This window comes from Geotrypetes seraphini, chromosome 4 (assembly GCF_902459505.1).
Source record: "Geotrypetes seraphini chromosome 4, aGeoSer1.1, whole genome shotgun sequence".
In the NCBI taxonomy this organism is placed as follows: Eukaryota; Metazoa; Chordata; class Amphibia; order Gymnophiona; family Dermophiidae; genus Geotrypetes; species Geotrypetes seraphini.
This window is the reverse complement of record NC_047087.1, coordinates 254,569,678-254,594,165: the sequence shown is the minus strand read 5'-3', so window position 1 is coordinate 254,594,165 and position 24,488 is coordinate 254,569,678. Positions and strand designations below refer to the sequence as shown.

Here is a 24,488-nt window from a genome sequence, read left to right as displayed (position 1 = left end):
TGCTGACATTAGCATGCACTAACTGAATAACATTGTTTTAACACAGAGCCTTTAGTGCAGAGGTGTCCAACCTGCGGCCCGAGGGCCGCATGCGGCCCCGTGAAGTATTTTGTGTGGCCCCAGTCGAGGGCAATGCAGTGTTTTCCTCTGCTACCCCCGAGTGTTTACCATCTTGCTGGCTCCCTCCTCTGTCTTGCTGCAGCGTTTGCACGTTTGTGCGGCCCCAGAAACATTTTTTCGGCCAATGCGGCCCAGGGAAGCCAAAAGGTTGGACACCCCTGCTTTAGTGTTTTCTAAATAGGAGGTGGCAAGTAATCCCAGAAAGAGAAGTAATCCTAAGAAGCCACATTTATGACTACACTGGAAATGGGCTTAGAATGTGAGAAAGTCCCGTGTTATGACATGCTAAAGTCCCTTTACTAGCGCAGCTTAGTAAAAAACCTCTAAGAGTTTTATCTGTTAATGCAACAATTTGGGCATACTAAGAGGGGAATTTATCAAATGGCATTAGGGCTGTAAGTTGTATTAACTGACCCTTAACATGACTTAAACAGCCCTAACACTGCTGTTCTAAAAATAGCATGGTGATATCTTAGCAGCTACTTGTTAGAAAATAATGAGATACAAAATATGCAAATATATATTTTGCATCTTATTACTATGCAAATGTCCTAATGCAATTTTCTGTGATACACCACAAGTCAAATTAGGAGTCAAAAACACAGTAAAATGATCCTAGCTTATTGCTGGTGCTATTTTACTGTCTGGGAGCATCCGGCAGCACAAAGTTCTCCCCAGACCCCCCCCCTACATATAGCCCCCTGGCCTCTTAACCCTCCTAGTGGCTACCTGACATTTCATTGATGGTCCAGAGGAGTCTACTGGGGTCCTGAAAGGCATCCAGTGGGGTTCTGGGAGGCATCGGTGGGGTCCTGAGGCATCAGCCAGGAAAGATGCCCAATTACTCGTGGCCACTCCGGTGCCGACCATAAAATGGTGCCCCTAGCAGCAGTCTTGCGTGACTACCACTAAGGGTCATAGTTCCATATAAGGACTTTTTGGGATACCACAGGTTGCTGAATCCCATGGGGCATCAAGATGCGGTAAAGGGCGAACCTTTTTTACTGCACGTTGATGAATCCAACCCCCAACCCCCCAAGAGTTAATCCAGACAACTATCCTAAGAGTTTATATGGTACTTTGTTAGTTAATTTTCAGTAATTTCCACATGAACAGCTAATACATAATGGGGTAGTGAATGAATAAGCACCATACAAGGAGATAGTTACCACGTATTAACTATTAATATGATAGATAAAGTGGCCCAGTTAGCTAAACCTCTTGAGGTGGCATTAGCTACGTCAGGGCTGCCCAAGTCCAGTCCTCGAGATCTACTGGCAGGCCAGGTTTTCAGGCTATCCACAATGATTATGCATGAGAGAGATTTGCCTGCACTGCCTTCTTGGTATGCAGATCTCTCTCAGGAATGTTCATTGTGGATAGCCTGAAAACCTGGCCTGCCAGTAGATCTCGAGGACCGGACTTGGGCAGCCCTGAGCTACATCATGTTACCTGCTTTGCTAAAAGTTAATGTGTGGTAATTTCCATGTTAAACATCTGTGCTTTAATAAATGTATCCCTATCTATTTACTATAACTTGCAACTTTTGTACCTGATAGATGGGATTTGCTAAAGCTGGTCAGTTGGCTGGGGGGCTTCATACACGGCAGTACAGCAGAGCTTTCATTGTGGCAGAGCCTGACAGTTCCAGACGAGTGGTGTTAGTGAGCGTTGACATAGGAATGGTATCGCAAAGACTTAGGCTGGAGGTAAGCACAAAAAGATAAAATTCTACTTAACCCCCTCCTTTACAAAGCCACGCTAGCATTTTTAGCGCTGGCCACGGCGGTAACAGCTCAGACACTCATAGGAATTCTATGAGCGTCGGAGCTATTACTGCGGCAGCCGGTGCTAAAAATGCTAGCATGGCTTTGTAAAGTCGTTTTTGACTTGATATAAAACTATTTCTTATAAGAATATTGGTAAACTTTTTCCCATTGTCGTTTTTCTCCAGTATTTCCCAAGGACATGACTCTTCCCCCTTCTAATGTTTTCTATTGTCTCTTCCTATATTTCTTTCCTCCTTGTATTCCTTTCTATTTTTTTTTTTTTTTTTATCTTTATTAAATTTCCATACTACAATTATGCATACAAATAATTCATGTACATATAGGGCTCCTTTTACGAAGCCGCGTTAGCGGCTTTATCGCGCATGACTTAATCACGCACTAACCCCCACACTAGCCAGGAAAACTACCGCCTGTTCAAGAGGAGGCAGTAGCGGCTAGCGCGGCCGGTGGTTTAACGCACGCTATTACGTGTGTTAAACCGCTAACGCGCCTTAGTAAAAGGAGCCCCTAATATTACAAGAAAAGCACAATAAACTTACAGATATTAATAAGCAATTTTCCCCCACCCTCCCCACCAGACAATAAGTCTAAATAAGAACTGCCCCAGACATCATTTAGTCCAGTATAGTGCAATTAATTGATCAAAACACTGTATGAGTCTTAAACAAACATTCACACCAAATTGAGAAGAAAAGAAAAATAAAAGCTTAAACTCCCAAAATCAGCAATGTTTATCAAAACTATAAAAGTGCAATGTGCTCTCATAAAAATTCATGCTAAAATTGTTCGATGAAAAGTGCTGGGGCAGTTCTTATTTAGACTTATTGTCTGGTGCTGGTCATCTATGAGTTATTGCCCGAGCCCACAGTCCCTCATTTATATCAAATGGGCCCATACTGATGCCCATTATATTATTCTTTCTTTATTATTCAATATTTAAGTCCAAATATTCTCCCAATGGGAACAAGAGTGTTAGCCAATAATAGATTGAATATTAGATTAGACATTATTGGAAACAAGATTGTCTTTTGGGTTTCAGTTTTTGAGCCATTAGTATATGGCCATTTAATTACTATGCAAGCACTTACTGGCATCTGTTTTGTAGGCGACAAGGGCTCATGTGGTAATCCTGTGGTAATGTGGATATTCTAACTGATTAGCACAAGAACACCTACTCTCTGCCCCCTGACATGCCCCTGCCAACAACATAAAAAATAATTATTAGCACCCCAATTAGTGTTTGCAGATTTGGAGCATACCAAAAACTGTAAGAATCTCTTGTCAAGGACTATGGGGTCCTTTTATCAAGGCGCGGTAGGGGGGTTTAATGCATGGAATACCGCGCGTTAAACCGCCTGCCGCGCTAGTCCCTAACGCCTCCATTGACGAGGTGTTAGATTTTTTTTGCTTGTCGCGGTGGTTAGCACATGATTAAATGTCCGCGCTAACCCCGCTAGCGCAGCTTAATTAAAGGAGCCCTATGTTTTGTCTTCAATATGAAAGAATATCCAGTGCTAAATGAGATGTTATGAATTAAAAAAAAAAATTATTTTATATTTTTGTAAGGTGATGAAGCAACTGAACACTAAATATGGCGACCTATACCGACAAGACAATGTCATCCTGAGTGGTACTCACACACATTCAGGACCAGCTGGCTACTTCCAGTACACTCTATTCATGATTTCTGGCAAGGGATTTATCAAGCCCACTTTTGATGCTCTTGTGAATGGGATAATAAAGGTATCAGTGAGATTCTTGAATATATCTCTTTTTTTAAATATATAAACAGGGCCCCTTTTACAAAGCCCCGGCAGTGAGTCCCAGCGTGGCAATGCAGGAATTGAATGGGCTTGTTGCATTTGCCAGAAGGGAATTGCTACCATAGCTTTGTAAAAGGGGCTCTTAGTTTGTGGTAATGTTATGAGTAAAACAATTTTTTTTATTGATGAAAGAGACCACAGGTACACTCCAATAAGAAAAGCAAACTTTGTACAAAATAAAAACACAACGAGAGTAACACCACACATGAATGTACAAACTCCATCATCAATACTTTTCAATCTGATAGGAAGAACAAAATATCCAACACAAAGCAACCCCCCCCCTAAAGGTTCCATCCCATCCCCTGGGGTCTCCCAATGAACAACAAAGGATAGGAGGAAAGACAGCAAGAAGAGCCATAATATCCCAGACCCCTTCACTAGTAATCAAGAACTTCCCAACAATCAGCCTTACTAAAATCCCTTCTCCTAACATCCCCCCCACCCCCCAAATCTTCCCTCCTAGACCCAACCCCAAAATACTGGAAACACACAGGAATGACAGGATCACCCCACTAGGATAGATCATTAATGATTAAGCCTCTGGCCCTAGGTGACAAATCTTGGAGATAGGGGTCCCAAATGATTAAAACAAGCCTTCTTCCACCACCTCAAACAGCAGTAACCGATGAAACTGATTCCTCTATTGCCAATAGCCTGGTGGAGAGTCCTATAGCCAGCATTGCATAATACATTTATGGCCTACCATACAGGCCTTCTGAAACAATAAAGTGCGCCCTTTCCCAAAAACCCCACAAGAAGCCGCTTTGCCGAACAAGACACCAAAAGGTAATAAAGACACTGTGACACCCCAAAGCTTCCCCAAATAACCCAGCAGGTGTGTCCAAAAAAGCTTGATCTTGGAGCACTCCCATAAGGTATGAGAAAAATTATTAACACCCTGTGTACATTTAGAACAAAGAGAAGAAGACAATCAAGCTGGAATGGAAGGCCTGCACCTGAGTAAAATACGCCCTATGTAGAATTCTATAGGTACATTCCCTCCACCCAGATCCAGAAATAACTTTTGGTATTGTAGTCACCGCCTGACGAAAATCCAGATCCCTGACAGGTACCCCAAGTTCCACACTCCACGGCATAAGACCTAGGTGGCAATAGAGACCAGAGGAGTTTATGTAAAGAAGAGATCGAGGGAGGATCCTCCCCTGTTGTAGTAAACAAATCATTCAAATGCTTAAACCCCAGGGAAATCCCTTTCCCCTGTAATTCCCTAATATAATGTGTTAATTGAAGATAACCATAATAGTCCCCGGGTCCCACCATTAGATTGTGCATGAGGTCCGGATAGGGTAGAATGGAACCCCCCTCATTCACAACTTGGGCTAAGAACTGGACACCCTGGGTTCCGCAACTCCAAAACACCCCCAATGTCAAGCCCAGAAGAAATTCTAAATTCCCTTGTAGGGGCAACAGATCCGTAATATGAGATTGATATCTTAAAAGTTTCATCAGCCGTCTCCAAAGCAATTGTAAAGGAAGCATCAATGGGCTAGTGCGAGCAAGTGTCGGCAACTTAAGAGGGCGCCTGGAGCAAGTAAGTCAAATGAAGGGTATGAAAAAATCTCTGTTCAAAAAGGCAAAAGAGTAAAATATGCTTCTGCCAACACCCAGTCTCGTAAGTGATGAAGCAGACAAGCCCAATTATACACTCTCAAGTCAGGAAGCCCCGTACCCTCTCCACTCCTAGAGCCCAACAGCCAATCAAAGGGCATTTTAGGTTTTTTCCCCACCCAATAAAATTTAGTAAGCTCCTGACGCAGATTCCTCCAATCTCTCCCTATCAACCAATGAGGGAGCTGCTGAAAAGTATAGAGCCACTTCAGGAATAAGGTCATACGAAATAGAGCAATTCCCCTCCCCTCCCCCAAGGATAAGGGAAGTGGCTGCCATCTAGCCAAGTGTTGTTTAGTATGTTGTAGCAAAGAGGGGATATTCACCCAGTAAAGATGTCGAGCACCCGCCGGTAAATTGATACCCAGATATTTAAAATGGCCTGTCACTCAGTGTAATGGAAAATTCCCCCACCAGTTAACCTGTAAGCCATCCGTGGTAGCTAGGGCTTCTGATTTGTCCAAATTTAATTTGAACCCGGAAAAATCCCCATATTCATGAAAACTTTCTAATAACGCATGCAAAGATGATTGGGGTTGAACAACATGCACCAAAATATCATCAGCAAATGCTGCAATTTTAAAGGTGCAGTCCCCTTAAGTAACACCAACTATCTCAGGGTTAGAAAGGATCTCTTGCAGCAAAGGATCTAGTGTGAATGCAAAGAGTAAGGGCGAGAGAGGACACCCCTGCCTAGTGCCGCGACAAATGGAGAAGAAATCTGACTAAATCCCGTTAACAGCCACTCACGCCCTAGGCTCCCTGTATAGGTTACTAATAGCATTCCGATAAAACCCAGCAAACCCGTAATGATCCAGCACACTAAATTGTGGTAATGTTAATGTGCTAGCTGATTCATGCCTAAACACAACCCTCAATCCAAAAATTGTAAATTTTTTTTAGCAAGTAAGTTATGTGTGCAGATTCGGCAATTACCACAGGACACTTAAGTGTATCCCTTGGTAAGGCCTTTTAGGTTGTGATAAACGTGCGCTAGCTCTTACTGGAGGTCAGTAAAAGGACTCCTTAGTACCTCCTATTTCGGAGATGCTAAGTGCTCCTGTGTCTGCATTAACAAGTTAGCAAAATGTGTTAGCTGGTTATGGATCGGATCGCCCACGGATCAGATACATGAGGTTAGTGAATCTAGGCTATAGTGATCCTCAGGCACAGTGCTATCGAATTGCCCTCTAAATTTGTAATGTCAAAGAATTCATTAATTTTTTATGTATTTATTTACTTGTGACTTTCTATACTACCATAAACTGTGCGAAACATAGCAAGGCAGTGTACAATCTAAAAATGAACAAAAATAAATAGAAACCCCAGTTTATTAGATAGGACAGTCAATCATTTTAGGATCCTCTTAAGTCAAGGACTAATCCAGAGGGTTGAAGGAAGAGGAGACAGAAGAAGTTGGGAATGACATAGATAGCCAAAGACCAAGGTGCTGTCTCATCATTCTGGAAATGCCAGGTTAAATAGCCGGCTTTTGAGAGCGGATTTGAACTTCTTTGGGATTCACTACGTATATATTGTGGAAGTGAATTCCAAATTTTTGGGGCTGTGAAAAAGAATGCAGAATGTCTGGTGGATTCTAAAAGTGCAAGATGGTGGGGGAGTTGGTAGAACCAGTCTATGGTCTGTTATTGAATGAAGAGTATGAGATGAAGTATACAAAACAGTTAACTGGTGAAATTATTCTGGTAACCTATATCAAATGTCTTTGAAAGAGAATTTTAAATGTAATTTGTTCTTCTATTGGAAGCCAGTGATGGGATTTGTTGTTTTTTTTTAAAGTAATGGTGATATATTAGTGAATCTGTTTAATCTAATCTAATCTTCTATTTGTGCGTCGCGCATACCTATTCAGGCTCAAGGTGGCATCAAGAGAGGAAGGAGTAGGAAAAGAGGGGGAGGGAGAGGAGGGGGGAAGACTGGAGGGGTAGAAGAAGAGGGGGAAGTAAGGAGAGAGGAGATTGTGTCGAAAAGATGGGTTTTCAGTTTCTTCTGGAAGATGGTGTAGCTTGGTTCTATTCTGGTCGTTTCTGTGAGGTCATTCCAGGTTTTTACTCCTAGAAAGGTAAGCATGGAGTGGAAAACCCGTTTGTATTGAAGATGTTTTGTGGATGGAAGATTTAGGGCTCCTTTTACAAAGGTGCGCTAGGGCCTTAACGCGCAGAATAGCGCATGCTAAATTGCCGCGCGCTAGACCTTAACGCCAGCATTGAGCTGGCGTTGCTTCTAGAAGCGTAGCGTGGGTTTAGCATGTGCTAAAATCCTGCATGAGCTAAAAATGCTAGCGTACCTTAGTAAAAGGAGCCCTTAGTAGTATCCTGTTGAGGGTTCTGCGAAAGCTGGACCATGCCGTTGAGAAGAGCTGGGTGAGGGAAGCCAACAAAGCAAACATATTGTGCAGTTTTGTAGGGTTTGTAATCTTGTCAATCCTTTAGAAATGTCAGAGTAAAGTATATTGCAGTAATCCTGTTTAGTGGTAAAAAGGGCTATAACAAGGGTAGGAAACTCATCCTACTGAAGAGAAAGAACTCCTTTTTAATTTTCTCTGTTTTATGATTTTCAGAGTGTTGATCTAGCTCACCAAAATATGAAAAGCGGAAGAATCTTAGTCAATAAAGGTGATGTGGAAAACAGTCAAATCAACAGAAGTCCCTTCTCTTATCTACAGAATCCAGAACCTGAGAGACACAGGTGGGGAATAATGAGAAAATGACTGTGGTTGATCTGTGGTTTTAGCACAAATGATGTTTATGTACATATTGCAAAGATACATATTTATTTATTTACTGCCGTTTTCTATCCCATCATCCCCAAAGAGCTCAGAATGGGTTACAGACTAACATATAAAATATACAGTTTACGGATTGCAATTTGCCATAGTTACAGTGCAAGGTTTTTCAATACAAATTTTTATCCTACTTTGAAGAGGCTTTCAATTCCAAACTCCAACCTGCCTTCTAAGCACCAATACTGATCTTGCCATTCCTTCTGTAATTCCCCCACCTGAGCACAGTGTATTGATGTACCCTCCTGTCTTGACTAGATCAGTGGTTCCCAACCTTGTCCTGGAGGACCACCAGCCAGTTAGGTTTTCAAGATAGCCCTAATGAATATGCATGGAGCAGATTTGAATGCCTGTCATCTCCATTATATGCAAATCTCTCTCATTCATATTCATTGGGGTTATCCCAAAAACCCAACTGGCTGGTGGTCCTCCAGGATAGGGTTGGGAACCACTGGACCAGATTGTAAGCTCTTATGAGCAAAGACTGTCTCTTCTGTGTTTTGATGTACAGCACTTTGTATGTCTAGCAGCGCTATAGAATTGATTAGTCATAGTAGACTGATATCTAGAGAAGTTGATTAATTGACAGGATGCCTTTTTTATTTTTTTAAATTATTTATTTGATTTTCAAAATTACAGCAAATCACAAACAATTTGAATAGCAAAGGAAAAATAATAATACAACTTATGGTAAAACAATTCCTTTCAGCACAAGAAAAAGAAAGTAGGAGATAAACTAGGAAAATGAGGAAACCTCTGCACCTAAGGAAAAAATCTGGTTCACCATTACACCTAGAGCAGGGGAAAAAAAGGCAAGCTAGCCTCGATAAAAGCATAAAGAACTCAACAAAGAGGCAAGAGAGATGTCTATAGCAACCGTTAATCTCATTTATTTAAAACAGCATATATAAGGTGTAAAAGTCCTAGGTCTTTATAATGACTATATGAAGTCCCAGATGAAAAGAATCCTAGGAAAGTCCCAACCAGGATCCAGGTTTTGGCAAACAAAATTGCATTCCTCAGGGGACGTGTTCGTAGTCTTCTCTTTTTCTAAAATGAAAGTGTGTTGGCGTTTTAAAAAAGATTCTTTTCATCTGGGACGTCATATGATCTTTATAAAGACCTAGGACTTTTACACCTTATATATGTTGTTTTAAATAAATGAGACTAATGGTTGGTATAGACCAGTGGTCTCAAACTAAACCCTTTGCAGGGCTACATTTTTGGATTTGTAGGTACTTGGAGGGCCTCAAAAAATAGTTAATGTCTTATTAAAGAAATTACAATTTTGTATGAGGTAAAACTCTTTATAGTTTATAAATCTTTCCTTTTGGCTAAGTCTTAATAATAATATTGTAATTTATAGCTAAAGAGACATATGATCAAAAACTGTTATTTTACTTTTGTGATTATGATAAACATACCAAGGGCCTCAAAATAGTACGTGGCAGGCCACATGTGGTCCCCGAGCCGCGAGTTTGAGGCCACTGGTATAGATATTTCTCTTGCCTCTTTGTTGTGTTCACCATTACACCTATTCAGAGCTATACTTCAACAACCAGAATTCCCTTCCCACGTGACCCAAATTAGTCTCTCTGACACTGGGAGATCTCTTCTTATTTTCAACAAAATCTTGAAATTGTAACGCATCAAAGAAAACATATCTATGTGGTTTCAGGTTTATTTAAAAATTTGATATACCGCCTTATCAAAATTCAAAGCGGTTTTACATAATATATAAAAACTAAGAGTAGAAAGGCATACATTAAAAAAAAATTATAATTATTAAAACAGTCAAACACATAGACGAACATTAACTTACCGAAACAAAATGAAAAAGGGTAGAAATACATTTGTGTAATGAAAAAGAGAGGGAGAAGGCTCAAAACAAAAAGGAGGGAACAAAAAATAAATAATATAGCTCTTTGTAGAAAAGATTAAAATGAATAAGAAAAGCAAGGAGCGAAGTTCCATTACAGTCCTTAAAAGGCCTATTATACTCCAAATGCGTCTTTAAAAAGAAAGGCCTTCAAGCTACTTTTAAATTTATCAAGTGATGAACTTTCTCTTATATAATTTGGTGCTGAGTTCCAGATGGTAGGGGCCTTAGCAGAAAAGATATTAGTACGCATGGTGCCAATGTGTCTTAAAGAGGGAATGGATAACAGGTTTTGATAAGAAGAACGTAATGTGCGATGGGGGGTGTGGGGGATTAATAACCTGTTGATGAAATCAGGTAGACCGGAATCTATGGTTTTATGTATCAGCAACATTATTTTATAAGTAATTCGATGATCTATGGGAAGCCAATGGGCGTTAATCAAAAGTGGTGTGACATGATCGAATTTTCGAGCTTTTGAAATGATTTTAATGGCAGTATTTTGAATAATTTGGAGGCGTTTTATTTCTTTCTTAGTGATGCCTTTATATAATGCATTGCTATAGTCTAGACATGAAATGACTAGCGAATGAATAAGAGTATTTAAAGAAGTCATTATACATTTACAAGGAAATGTAACAAAAACCTGCATTCTCAGACCACCTGCCTCTTGGGCAACTGCCAGGAATTTTTTTTCTTCTTTTTTTTTTTTTTTTACTTCTAGTTGAAGTTCCCCTACCCAGAAAGCATATTGGTAATTAAGGGCTCATTACTCAATTTGTGTGTAAAAATCCAGGCACCTTATATAGAATCCAGAGGATAGCGCTGCTGTGTGTAAAATAATTTGAGTATCAAGATTAAACATTTCTAATTATTCCCTTGATATCCTGCTCGATATTAGGCTCGTATATATACAATATATGATAATTGTACAACCTGTCATTTCCTAATTAATTCCATGTTGGAAACTTATTGCCATGGTATTAAAACTTAGCTAATATTGCCTCTATCGCTGTGCAGGTACCCATCAAACACAGATAAAGAAATGGTGGTATTGAAGATGGTGGATATAAACAATCAACCACTTGGAACAATCTGGTAAGTCCTTATTCTAATTTATGTTTTATTTCTCTAAGTAGGCTGACTTACCTTAGTTACCTAACAAGCGAAGGACTACCATTGGCAGATGATACTCAGAAGTGAGTACCCTGCCTTCACCCCTCACTCCCACCAGACATGAAACTTGCAGCTTTCACTGTTTAACCAGGGTGAGGCAGCCTGGGATGAAGTGAGGCTAAGTCTATGGCCAAGGTTTACCTGATGGCTTTGGATTTCCTGCAGCTGTTTGTTCAGCCGAAGGTGGATTTACTTGTGACGCTGGTCGCCAAATGAACCTCCTTGCCTAGAGAAGCAGGTGTGATGTTAAAGGATATTCAGGTAATCACAGCTATGATCCAATTAGAAATTTTTTCTTTTATAATTATACAAAATACATTTTTATAAATTATTTGTGAAGTGCTCAGACCAAGAAACCCATATAATAGTGATGTCACTACAATGAGGTTTTCAAGGGGACCATCATCGCCTTCACAAGTCCCCAGCCCTCCCTATATATTAAGGCCTGTATAAAGCCTATCTGGTAAGTGCATCCAGCTTATGGTACTAATCTATTTTGGGGAGCAGTTAACAATGTAGCCTCTCATTGGTGACTTATTGAAATAACAATAAAAAATAAAAATAAAAAAGTGCTTGAATAAAATACTAATTATTTTTTCTTATCTGATTAAATTCCCGTCCCTCCGACCCGGATTTCGTCTCTTCGTCAGGGAGGGACACTAAGAAGAAATCAAACAAACAGTGTATATCAACTCAACTTAACATATTAAATAATAATAACTTTACAATCTAAATCTAAATCTAAACACTATTAAAATCATAAAGAACCCTTTATTCAAGTTCCTATAAACTTTTTAAGTTCAAGTATTACCTAGTGGAGGCTCGCTGAGTACAGGAGCAGTCAAAGTGGACGGGCCGTCTGAACCTATCTACTGCAAAGACGCTGTAGCTGTGATTACAAGAATATATAGCAATTAGTGTCACAGATTACTAAGAAATTTATCTCTCTAATTTGTAGTTAAAAAAGGATATTCAGGACCACAAAGTGGGCGTGGTCCTCAAGAGGCAATTTGAATTCTTTGGCCTTAGGGATTAAGGTGACAGCTGTGGCTTCCTTTGTGGCACATGCTTGCCACACCCGTCTGTCTTGAATCTTGGCCTCAGAGGATGATATAGATTTCCAAATGCTCCTATCTGGGGTGAATTATATAGCGGATTTTTTGTATGATATCATATTATGAGCAGGGTGTCAGTCTATGCCAGACATGGGCAACTCCGGTCCTCGAGGGCCGGAATCCAATCGGGTTTTCAGGATTTCCCCAATGAATATGCATTGAAAGCAGTGCATGCAAATAGATCTCAAGCATATTCATTAGGGAAATCCTGAAAACCCGATTGGATTCTGGCCCTCGAGGACCAGAGTTGCCCATGTCTGGTCTATGCTATCTTTGCCCAGCAGTGGGCAGGAGATTCAGCCTCTAAAGCCGCTCTGAGCAGGCTTCCCTTTCAAGAGTAGATGCTATTTGGCAAGGATCTGGATGACCTGATGGCCAGTGTTATGGACCATCACTGGATGGCTTGGGGTCTGGGACATGGGAGTTTTTGAGGCTCTCGAAGATTCCATCCTGATGTGGGAGGCCAAGTGACGCAGAAGTCCTTTCAGAGGTCGTGGCAGAAGTTCATCAAGGGCAGGAGACAGCATGCTTCTTGCACTCATTTTCCACAACTTCCATGAAAGCACAATGACCCAAGGACAGGGGCCAAGCCCTCCCAGATAGGGGGCAGGCTGTTGGCCTTTTGATTGATCTGGGCTCAGATAGGCGCAGAACACTGGGTCCTAGAAGTTATTTGAGAAGGTTACAAAATTGAGTTTTTGCTTCCCTTCTAGATCTCTTTGTAGATTCTACGGCCAGTTGGCTAGAGAGAGCCCTCAGAGTCCAGGCAATGGTACAAAGGCTGTTGGATTGTGCCATAGGCCAGTACTGGATGAAGAATTAGGCTCGAAGATATTCCATATACTTAATTGAGCCCAAGAAAGGCTCAGCCGACTGGAGGCCAATTCTGGACCTCAAGTTGGACAATGCTGCTTTAAAAGAGCCTCATTTTTCATGGAGACTGTTCGATTTATCATAGTGGCAGTGGCACCAGGGGAGTTTCTTGCCTTCCTCGATTTGACAGAGCCCTATCTCCACATTCCTGTTTTTTTGACCCACAGGAGGTATTTGTGGTTTCATGTGCTGAGCAGCATTTCCAATTCTTGGCACTCCCCTTCGGCCTTGCAATGGCACCTTGCACTTTTACCAAGGTGATGGTGGTGGTGGTAGTAGTAGTAGTGCAAGGAGGAAGGTGATCTGGCAGTTTGAGAGTGGTCCAACTTCTCCAGGACTTGGGATGGATCGTAAACTTCAAGAGGAGTCAGCTAGAACCGACCCAGTGCCTGAAGTACTTGGGATTTAATTCTATACTGCCTTGTGCCAGGTTTTTCTTCCAGAGCCATGCAGAATAAATCTCCAGAGCAGATTTCAGATCTGCTACAGAGTCAGACTCACACATTGTGGCATTATCTGCAGGTCTGGGGTTGATGGCGGCAGCCATAGAGGTAGTTCCTTGGGCAAGAGTACACATGAGTCCTCTCCAGGACTTTTGATGGTCTCCTTAGGTGGACTTGCTTCAGCAACCACTTCCCTGGTTACTGGAAGTGAAGAGCAGTCTGCGGTGTTGGCTGCAGATGACTGCCCTCTCAAGGTGCATGTCTTTTTGAATTTCCTCCTAGGAGATTCTAATGATCAATTCCAGCCTTTACAGTTGGGGGAGTCATTGCAATAGAAACCCAGTTCAGGATCGTTGGGCACTGGCTCAGCAAAAGTGGTCCATAAATCAACTAGAACTCGGTGCCATTTGACTAGTGCTTCAGGAACCAGAGAAGTCTCTGGAAGGCAAGGCAGTCAGAGTCTTCTCGGGCAATGTGACAATGGTGGCCTATGTTAACAGACAAAGAGGCACCAGAAGTACCCGGTTACACCTAGAAGCTCAACTCCTCTTTCGGTGGGCAGAAGCTCATTTGCTGGCTCTCTCAGCCATGTATGTAGCAGAGTGGAAAATATGCAGACGAGAATCTGGAACATTTTGGGCTTATGGCATGGCTCTTCAGTGGGTGGGCCTGATGAGCATGGGTTACTCAGATGTGGTCTTCTCCATTCTACTTATAGCTAAGAAGCTGTCTGTTTATAGCTAAGAAGCTGTCGATAGTAGCAGCCTGTGCCAAGTCCTGGAAGTCCTTTTAGCACTGGTGTGCTGTGGATGATACAGAGAGCCCTTACGAGCTCTGATTTTGGTCTACCCTTCATACCTTTACTAGGTTTGGTTTGGTTTATTTATTTATAGTTACAAACTTACATACAAAAATATAAAATTACGTACATGAATACATACAAGAGCAACAATAAATATACCTACAAAACAAAGCAAAAGATACAAACAATAAAATACATAGGCAATCAGCACCTTACTGTCATCAGCTCCTCTACATAAATAACAGTCTCGTACCTTGTAATTCATCTGGCAAAAAAGATGTTGTTTCGGCAAACTTTTAAAGTTCTGTATATTCTGCTGCTGATGGATATACTCAGGGAGATTGTTCCATTCCCTAGGCCCTATACAATGGAATATACTATCCCTAGAACTTGTTAGCCTCAGCTCTTTTACAGATGGGATTTGCAGCTCTAATTGTTCTGCAGATCGAAGCGTGCGAGACAGAATACGTGGCAGAATGCTCTCAACAAGATGTTTAGGGGCCAAGTTGTGCAAGCACATATAAACAGTTAATAATATCTTGAAGCGTATCTTATCCATCAGCTTCAACCAGTACAACTCACATAATATTCTATCACATATTCTCATCCCCCCCCAACTTAACAGAGTTCTGATCACTGAATTTTGGGCTACTTGGAGCGCACAACGCCAACATCGGTACCCCCAGGTTCTATAGGATAGACATAACAGTCAGGAAAGATGCTGCTTTCGGGTCCTCTATTTTGAAGGCAGGCTCAGTGGGTCTGCCCTAGACTTCGGGGTCTGCTTTGGTACATCCCTAGTGTTCAGGACCACTAGATACATTGCACTAGAAAGAAAGATTAGGTTCTTACCTCGATAATCTTCTTTCTTGTAGATGTGTCTAGTGGTCCTGAAGGCCCATCCTGTTAGTGGGCTTTGCCTGCCTTTTGTCTTAAGAATTCTCTGTCTCTCAGATGAACTGAAAATATATATACGGTATATAAGGAAAACACTAAAGAACATAAAGTCTGATTTTAAAATTTAAGTCTCTGCTTGATAGCAGGACATGCGAGTGGCTACAAGCTCTGTATAAGATTAATGCTGGTTGCACATGTTTTTGTATCTGGTTTGAGCAGTTACTCAAATGTTATAATGTTAATTGATAATGTTTGTTACAGAGCAGAACTAAATTGTAGCGTTGGGGATTTTCCTCCATTTCGCTCCTTCCGGTTATATCTTTCATTACAGTGTTACATGATTGCTTTTGTACAAACTAAGGGGAGCAGGAGCAGCAACTTGGGAAGGAGGCGGAATTCAAAAGATGATTGACAGCATTCTGCAAACAACTTGCTGGTTCAGATGCACAACTCTAGAGTTCAGGACCACTAGACACATCCACAAGAAAGAAGATTTAGCAAAGTAAGAATTTAATATTTTTATTGGCATGCCTAACATCTAGTTGCCTACGGCCTGGCTGCCCTGGGTAGGCCCGCTCTTGCTATCGGAAGCTAAGCAGGGTCAGGCCTGGCTAGTACCTGGATGAGGGACCACTGGGGAATACCAGGTGCTATAAGTTACAGGGCCCTATGTTGGGCAGCAGCAACATAGTGGAACCACACACTACGCAGGAGAAGGCAATGGCAAACCACTCATGTACTCTGCCTTGAAACATTATAGGGAAGATTCTTCACTGTGCATGCAGCCATGGGTTGGTGGTTGACTTGAAGGCATACACACAAAACATCTAGTTGGTGCAAGAGTAAGTGTCTAAATTTGGTAGTGACCCCATGTATTCTGTAAGTTAGGTGCATATGTTGGAGCTCTGCCTAAGCCCCACCCAAGCTCTGACCATGTGTACACCTCTCTTTCAAATATACTCTATGCAACTTCAATGGGTATTCACAGAATAGTGCTAGGTAGAATATTGGAGTACATTGCTCATATATGTTAGCACATAAAACTGAAAGCCCACTTTTTTGAAGCTGCATTTACCGGTAGGTCCTAACTTGCAAAGCACCCATTTCTGCCGGTCATTCCCTCCATAGTCCCCCCCCCCCTATCTGTCTCATCAATTCCTTTCTAATTCCCTACTTGAGCAGCATTTATTTATTTAAGGTATTTATATACCGCCTATCAAAGTTATCTAAGTGGTTTACAATCGGGTACTCAAGCATTTTTTCCTATCTGTCTCGATGGGCTCGCAATCTATCCAATGTACCTGGGGCAATGGAGGATTGAGTGATTTGCCCAGGGTCACAAGGAGCAGCGTGAGATTTAAACCCACAACCTCAGGGTGCTGAGGCTGTTGCTCTAACCACTATGCAACTTCTTCCTATATAGATTCACCCTTTTGTCCTGAATGTCTGCCATAATTAGAGTGTAAGTTCTATCGGGCAGGGACTTCCTCTTGTATGCGTAATGTACAGTGCTGCATGTGTCTGGTAGCGCTAAAGAAATCAGTTGTTGTCTAAACAGTTTTGCATGTAAAGTGGAGTGTAAATGTTATTGCCTGACTTACAGACTTGCTCTTTAATTGCATGCAGACATGTATTTATCTCACAAGATCTATCTCTTTTTTTTTTTTTTTTCTTTTCAGCTGGTTTGCAGTCCACCCAGTCAGCATGAACAACTCTAACCACCTTGTAAGCAGTGACAACATGGGTTATGCATCATATCTATTTGAACAAGAACAGAACAAAGGACAACTACCGGGACAGGTCGGATGATTTATTTTTAGATGACTTTGCAGTAGGGTGAAGGTTCAAACAAACAAAAAATAAGAATGACTTGAATTTCAATGAGCATCCAGAAAATTATTAATTGACTGTAGCCCTTTAATTGTAACGGATAGGGATATACTGAAATACTGTATTCTCATTAGTAGTTACAGGTCCCTACTTGAAAACAAATCATCAGGGGGCCACTTCACTAAGTGGCACTTTTACTAAGATGCATTAGGCATTGCCTGTGTCTAGGCAATGCCTAGTGTCTAGCACAGCAAAAATGGCCTAAAGCATGACATGCTGCAGCATTCCACGTTAGTTTTGTCATGTTTGTGCACTTCAGTCTTTCCCTGAGTAAAGGAAGAGTCCCGCTGGATTGGAAGACAGATAACGTCATTCCACTCCACAAAATGGGTTGCAGGATGGAGGCTGCAAATTACAGACCGGTGAGTCTCACATCAATAGTGAGTAAACTCATGGAAACACTAATTAAGCAGAAATTGGATACGTTCCTAAATGAGGAAAATATACGGAATCCCCATCAACATGGATTCACAAAGGGAAGTTCCTGCCAATCCAATCTAATCAGCTTCTTTGACTGGGTAACAAGAAAGCTGGATATGGGGGAGTCCATGGATGTCGTGTACTTGGACATCAGTAAAGCTTTTCACAGCGTTACGCACCGCAGGTTGATGCTAGAAAATTTTTCTTCACTCAGAGGGTGGTGGACACCTGGAATACGCTTCCGGAGGGTGTGATAGGACAGAGTACATTAAGGGGATTCAAAGAGGGATTGGACAAGTTCCTGAAGGATACGGGGCTGGAGGGATATAGATAGAGGTAGAGATAGGATCATGGAAGAGTATAGATAGAAGAAAAATAGGGACTAAAGGGTTTTAGACAAAGGATCACTTACAGGTCATGGACCTGATGGGCCGCCACGGGAGCAGACTACTGGGCACGATGGACCCCTGGTCTGACCCAGCAGAGGCAACTTCTTATGTTCTTAATTCGATGGGATTAGGAGAAACATTAACTGCATGGGTCAATGACTGGCTAAGTGGAAGACTTCAGAGGGTGGTGGTTAACGGTACCCTCTCTGAAACGTCGAGAGTGACCAGTGGAGTGCCGCAGGTCTCGGTCTTGGGCCCAGTCCTCTTTAACATATTCATAGGCGACCTGACTCAGGGGCTTCAAGGTAAAATAATGTTATTCGCCGATGACGCTAAACTATGCAACATAGTAGGTAAAAGCACTTTGCCCGACAGTATGACGTGGGATTTACTCTTACTGGAAATTGGTCCTCGACTTGGCAGCTAAGCTTCAATGCTAAAAAATGTAAGGTCATGCACCTTGGCAGTAGAAATCCGTGCAGAACTTACACCCTAAATGGTGAGACCTTAGCTAGGACTACAGCGGAACGAGATTTAGGAGTGATCATTAGTGAAGATATGAAAACTGCCAATCAAGTGGAGAAGGCTTCTTCCAAGGTTAGACAAATGATGGGTTGTATCCACAGAAGTTTTGTCAGCCGGAAACCCGAAGTGATAATGCCATTGTACAGATCCATGGTGAGACCTCATCTGGAATATTGTGTACAATTCTGGAGGCCATATTACCAAAAAGATGTGCTTAGAGTTGAGTTGGTTCAACGAATGGCCACCAGGATGATCTCGGGACTCAAGGATCTCCCATATGAGGAAAGGCTGAGTAAATTGCAGCTATACTCACTCGAAGAATGTAGAGAGAGAAGAGACATGATTGAGACGTTTAAATATATCACGGGCCGTATCGAGGTGGAAGATATCTTCTTTCTTAAAGGTCCCACGACCACAAGAGGGCATCCGCTGAAAATCAGGGGCGGGAAATTTCATGGTGACATCAAGAAGTATTTCTTCACCGAAAGGGTGGTTGATCATTGGAATGAACTTCCACTGCAGGTGATCGAGGCCAGCATTTTCTATGTTTCTATGTTTCTAATTGGTGATAATTAATTTTTAACTTTTAATTTTTTTGGTTGGGGCATCAGAGGCAGAGATTAAGTGGGGGACATACTGCTCGGCTAGCATGTGCATATTATTGCTGAACTAACTTGTTATCATGAACATAACAGGGGAACGCTTAATGCCACCTAAATAGAAGGGAGTAACACCCGGATTTTGTAACCGGCACCCAAGTCAAGAGAATCGCGCCTGATTCAGCCAAGATAGATGGTTGAAATGTAGGCCCGGAAAACCCTGACCTACATTTCAACCTCCTATCTTTAATGCTAGAATGCAGCAGGTGACTCCCCCACCTGATCAGCTGAGCCGGCAGGGCTCCCTGAAGCTGCAGTTTTGGGGAGTCCTGCCAATTCAGCTAATGGGGGGGGGGGGATTCCCATGCTGCAATCAGTTAAGCTGGCTGCAGTGGACAGAGGACCCCCCCCCAACTGGCAGGAGGGATGCCTGGCCTACATTGTAAGTAGACGCGGCCGCTATACGTATCGTGACAAGGAATCTTCCTGTCGTGATAAGTATAGCGGCCGCAAGCCCCCCCCTGCTCGCAAAGGCCCCCTCGCTCCAACCGGATGCTCGGCGAGAGGGAGAATTAGAAGTCCTTGAGCATGCACAGATGCATGCTCAAGGCAGGCAGGCGGAAGCCGGAAGATCTTCTAGGCACACGATCTGTGTCTGCGCTAGACGGGGGGGGGGAGTAAGTTTAAGTTGTTCAGGCGGGGAGGGGTTCACGTGGGGGGGGGTGTGCCGGTTGGCGCGAGGGGGCCTTTGCGAGAGGGGGAGAGCTATGCCGGTTATTGGGGGGGGGAAATGTATCAAAGCGAGTTTCCATTATTTTCTATGGGGAAACTCTCTTTGATAAACGAGCATTTTGGATTACGAGCATGCTCCTGGAACGGATTATGCTCGTAATCCAAGGTACCACTGTATATATAAGGGTGTGCAAGCTTATAGAATTAGAGGAATAATGTTTAACGAATAAAATACTTTTATTCAGAATGCATAAAAATAAAAATTATTTTTATAAATTTTAGGGGCCATTTGTAGCTGCTTTTGCTTCATCGAACCTTGGGGATGTGTCACCAAATATCCAAGGTCCACACTGTATAAACACTGGAGAATCATGTGATAATCCACATAGTTATTGCCCAGATGGAGGGGTAAGTTCTAGTACGGTTTTATATAAATCTGGATAATACTACTGTAGAGTCAAATTTTCCAATTGCCACATTAAAAAAACCCAATGACTTTAGATTATTTGTGCTCAGTGGCATACTAAGGGGGGGGGAGTGAAGGGAAGTCCGCCCTGGGTGCCATGTTGGTGGGGGCGCCGACACCCCTCCTCCTCTCCACCCCTTCTCATTCCTCCCCTCACCATGCGTGCCACCTTCCCTTCCCCCGTACCTCTAGTTGAAGTTGTTGTTCCGAGTGGTCAATAACATGCTCCTCAAGAACCCATTGGCTCTCCCGCTGACGTCGCTTCCGGGTGCCATTCGAGCAACAACTTCAACTACAGGTGAAGGGAAGGGAAAGAGGGGGTGCATAGCAGGTGGGATTAGGGAAGGAGTGGGGGGGAGAGAAATCAGGGTGGGGAAGGGGCGCCTTTCACCCTCGCTACACCACTGTTTGTGCTTGTTCTGTGCCACCTTCTAGATCAGGGATCTCAAAGTCCCTCCTTAAGGGCCGCAATCCAGTCGGGTTTTCAGGATTTCCCCAATGAATATGCATGAAATCTATGTGCATGCACTGCTTTCAATGCATATTCATTGGGGAAATCCTGAAAACCCGACTGGATTGCGGCCCTTAAGGAGGGAGTTTGAGACCCCTGTTCTAGATCATAGTTGGGGCGGAGACGGGGACAAATTTTTTTCCTCATGTCATTCTCTAATCTGGACCACTGACCATCCTGGATGATTTTTTGGACCCAAAATCACAGCTTGTCAGAGAAGCTGTCCCTGTCCTGTTTGTCATCAGATAGGTATTCAGAGGAGTTGCACATATGAATTAGTGGATCTGCAATTGTCTCACACATTGGACTCAGTGCCACATCAGAATAGCTAAGCTCCAAGCCTTTCTGTACAGACTGTCTGTGAAGAAAGAGAGGACATCACAAAAGTGATAACAAATGCTGCAGGCATAAGAAGATAATATTTATGGTGGTGCATATGACCCCCCCCCCCCACACCGGAGAGTTCTTACATTCCTGGCTGAGTGGAAAAAGTATTCATCGCATTCTATGACTATCCTGCTCTGGCAGTCTTGGTTCTCTCATCTGTAACTAGCCGGAGCCAAAGAAAAGAAAGATCCATCTGCCCTGTGAAGGGAGAAGGTTATTGTGCTCGGAAACCCACAAAGGGGGAGACTGGATCACTTATACAGTTTAGGAAAGTAGATATTGGTCTTTGCCAGACCAACGGATAAGTTGGATAATTAGTGTATACTGTATACTTAACTATAGTGGTATTTTATATGAATAATTTATTTTTAGGAATTATCTTCTTTTTGTAATTTACTCAGGAATCCTTAGTGCACTGTATTAAAACTTGAGAAAGAGTTAGCTTATAAAATTATTATTCTACGTTCGGCAGCTTTGCCTTCTCTGGTACAAGAGGGGAAAACTAGGCTTATGGGTTTGGCACTTCAGCACATCTTGTCAGAATAGTGTTGCACTATCTTTCAATGCATGGTGGGCTGGAGTACGTCTTGTGCGTAAATATGAAGAGGTGGCTGCTTTTAAACACTGTTGGTACAGCAGTTGAAGAGGGTTTGGGCTCCACTGGACAACTTTAGCCAAATGACTAATGTATAATCTATAGTGATTTATCTTTGTTGTAAACTCCTAACATGTAAATTAACACAGTCGTTGCATTCTTCTTTTGAAGAGATGGGTGCGGGGGTAAGAGGCCTTCTGTATTGTTAAAAATGAATAAAGATGTAATAAAAAGTGCACTGTGACAAATCAGATCTAAAGTCTGTGATTTACTAGTTGCCAAACTAGAGAAATATTTTGTGCTAATCATGTTTATCTACATAAAACAGATTATTTAAAAAAAAAATCTGTGCCAGACTTGTATTATTAGGTGGTCATTTCTCTAAAAATCCTGCAAGAAACTTTAATTTTAGTAACACCCCCCCATGACATTCCTTGTCTACTAAGGGCTCCTTTTACGAAGCCACGGTAACGGTTTAACGCACGTAATAGCGCGCGCTAAACTGCCGGATGCGCTAGCCATTACCGCCTACTCTTGAGCAAGAGGTAGTTTTTCGGCTAGTGTGGGGGTAGCGCGTGATTAAAAGTTGTGCGCGTTAAAGCCACTACCATGGCTTCGTAAAAGTAACCCTAATTGTTCCTTAGGGTAATTATGCCTCACATTTGTGTTAGTACAGATCTGATATACAGTGGTGCCTCGCATAACGGCCGCCTCGCACAGCGAACGCTGCACACAACGAACTTCTTGTCTTGATCCGTACAACGGACTTCGTTTCACACAACGAAGTCGCCCGAGCTGCATCGCTTAACTGGCGCTACATATTTTAAACCTCCCCCCGCCGCCACCGCATATTTTTAAACCTCCCCCCGCCGCCACCGCATATGTTTAAACCTCCCCCCGCCGCCACCGCATATGTTTAAACCTCCCCCCGCCGCCACCGCATATTTTTAAACCTCCCCCCCGCCGCCTGGGCCTGCGCTGATCTCTGAATGGCTGCAGTCAGCTCTCGCGGGACTCACAAGAACTAACTGCAGCCATTCGGAGATCGGCATGGGCCCACACAGGCGTGCAGAGGAATTGCTCCTGATCTCTGCGCTTCTGGCCTGTACGCCACTGGCTGGGAAAGATGGGAGGAATTAAAAAAGGTACTGGGGAGTATGTGGGGGGTGATTATAATACACAGCAAGGATCAACAAAACCCCTGTCTCCCCTCCCCTTCACATATATCCCCTCTATATCATGCTAACAGCTCTAACAAGGTAAATTTATCTTTTTTTATGTCATCTTAGCATATTTTATGCTACAGAACGAATTATTTTTTTTAACATGTATTGTTATGGGAAAATGCGTTTCACATAACGAACTTTTCGCATAACAAACTTGCTCCTGGAACGAATTAAGTTCGTTGTGTGAGGCACCACTGTAACTGCAAATACTTTAAATGCAACAAGGGTGCACCTAACTTACTGTGGGATCCTTTTATTAAGACGTGCTAACTAATTTTGCACACGCTAAAGATTAGCACACTAAATGCTAAGGTGCCCGTTATATTCTATGGGAGCCTTAGCATTTAGTGCACGTTAATCTGTAACATGCCTTAATAAAATGACCCCTATATTCTGTAAGTGACATTCATTAGTGGAAGCCCAAAACCATACTTCTTCCATGCTTGAAGCATCAAATAGATGCTTTGCTATAATTTTTCTTTATCTGTTTTTGAATGAAGGCGCTGAAATTTGTTAATATCTATTATTAGTACGTGTTGTGTAATGCACTGCAGTATTATTGATGTTTCTTATTTTCACATCAGGCGAAAATGTGTATGGCTATGGGTCCTGGAAAAGATATTTTTGAAAGTACAAGGATAATAGGAGAAAATATTTATTCCAAAGCAAAGGTGAGTGATTCATTTATGGAACTGCTCTGTTTATATGAGAGTTCTTTGAAAAGTTTACGCACTTTTGTATTTTTGCAGGAAATAATAATAAAAATAATAAGTTTTATATATCGCAGGACCGTGAAGTTCTATGCGGTTTACAATGATTAAAAGGTATTACAGATTGAATGGAATAAACAAAGTTCAGAGTTAGTGAATAACAGTTCTAAAGATCATTTGTTGAGGATTAAGATTGTATAGGTCAGTTACCTAAGTACTTCAGGAACAGGTGTGTTTTTAGGCGTTTCCTGAATTCCCTATAAGTAATAGGCACGAGCAGTTGTTCCAGGTCTTTACCCCATAATGCTGCTTGATGTGAAAAAAGATGTTGGTGATGACTTTTAAATTTACAACCTCTAACCAGTGGAGAAACAAAGTTTGGATGTGAACTTCTCCTATGTCTGTTGGTTGTGAAAGAGAAAAGGTCTGTTATATATTTAGGGGCTAAGCCGTAAAGTACCTTAAAGCAAAAACAACCAAACTTGAACTTCACACTTGCCTCCATCGGCAGCCAGTGTAGAAGTCGATAGGAAGGTGTTACATGATCAAATTTCTTCAGTCCACAAAGTAGCCTAACCACTGCATTTTGTACCACTTGCAATCGCCGCATATTTTTCTGGGAGAGTGTCAAGTAGGCGATGTTACAATAATCGAGTTGACTCAGGGATTGTACCAGAATTCTAAA

General features: G+C 42.2%; 1 protein-coding gene across 1 annotated transcript in view; it reads left to right on the top strand.

Moving 5' to 3' along the window:
• LOC117359964 (putative neutral ceramidase C) overlaps positions 1-24,488 on the top strand; it is a 185,863-nt gene that overhangs the window by 88,767 nt on the left and 72,608 nt on the right. The window contains 7 exon segments of the mRNA XM_033943469.1: positions 1,680-1,829; positions 3,477-3,653; positions 7,947-8,074; positions 11,068-11,145; positions 17,033-17,153; positions 20,191-20,316; positions 23,678-23,764. Coding sequence (XP_033799360.1) covers positions 1,680-1,829; positions 3,477-3,653; positions 7,947-8,074; positions 11,068-11,145; positions 17,033-17,153; positions 20,191-20,316; positions 23,678-23,764 — 867 coding nt within the window.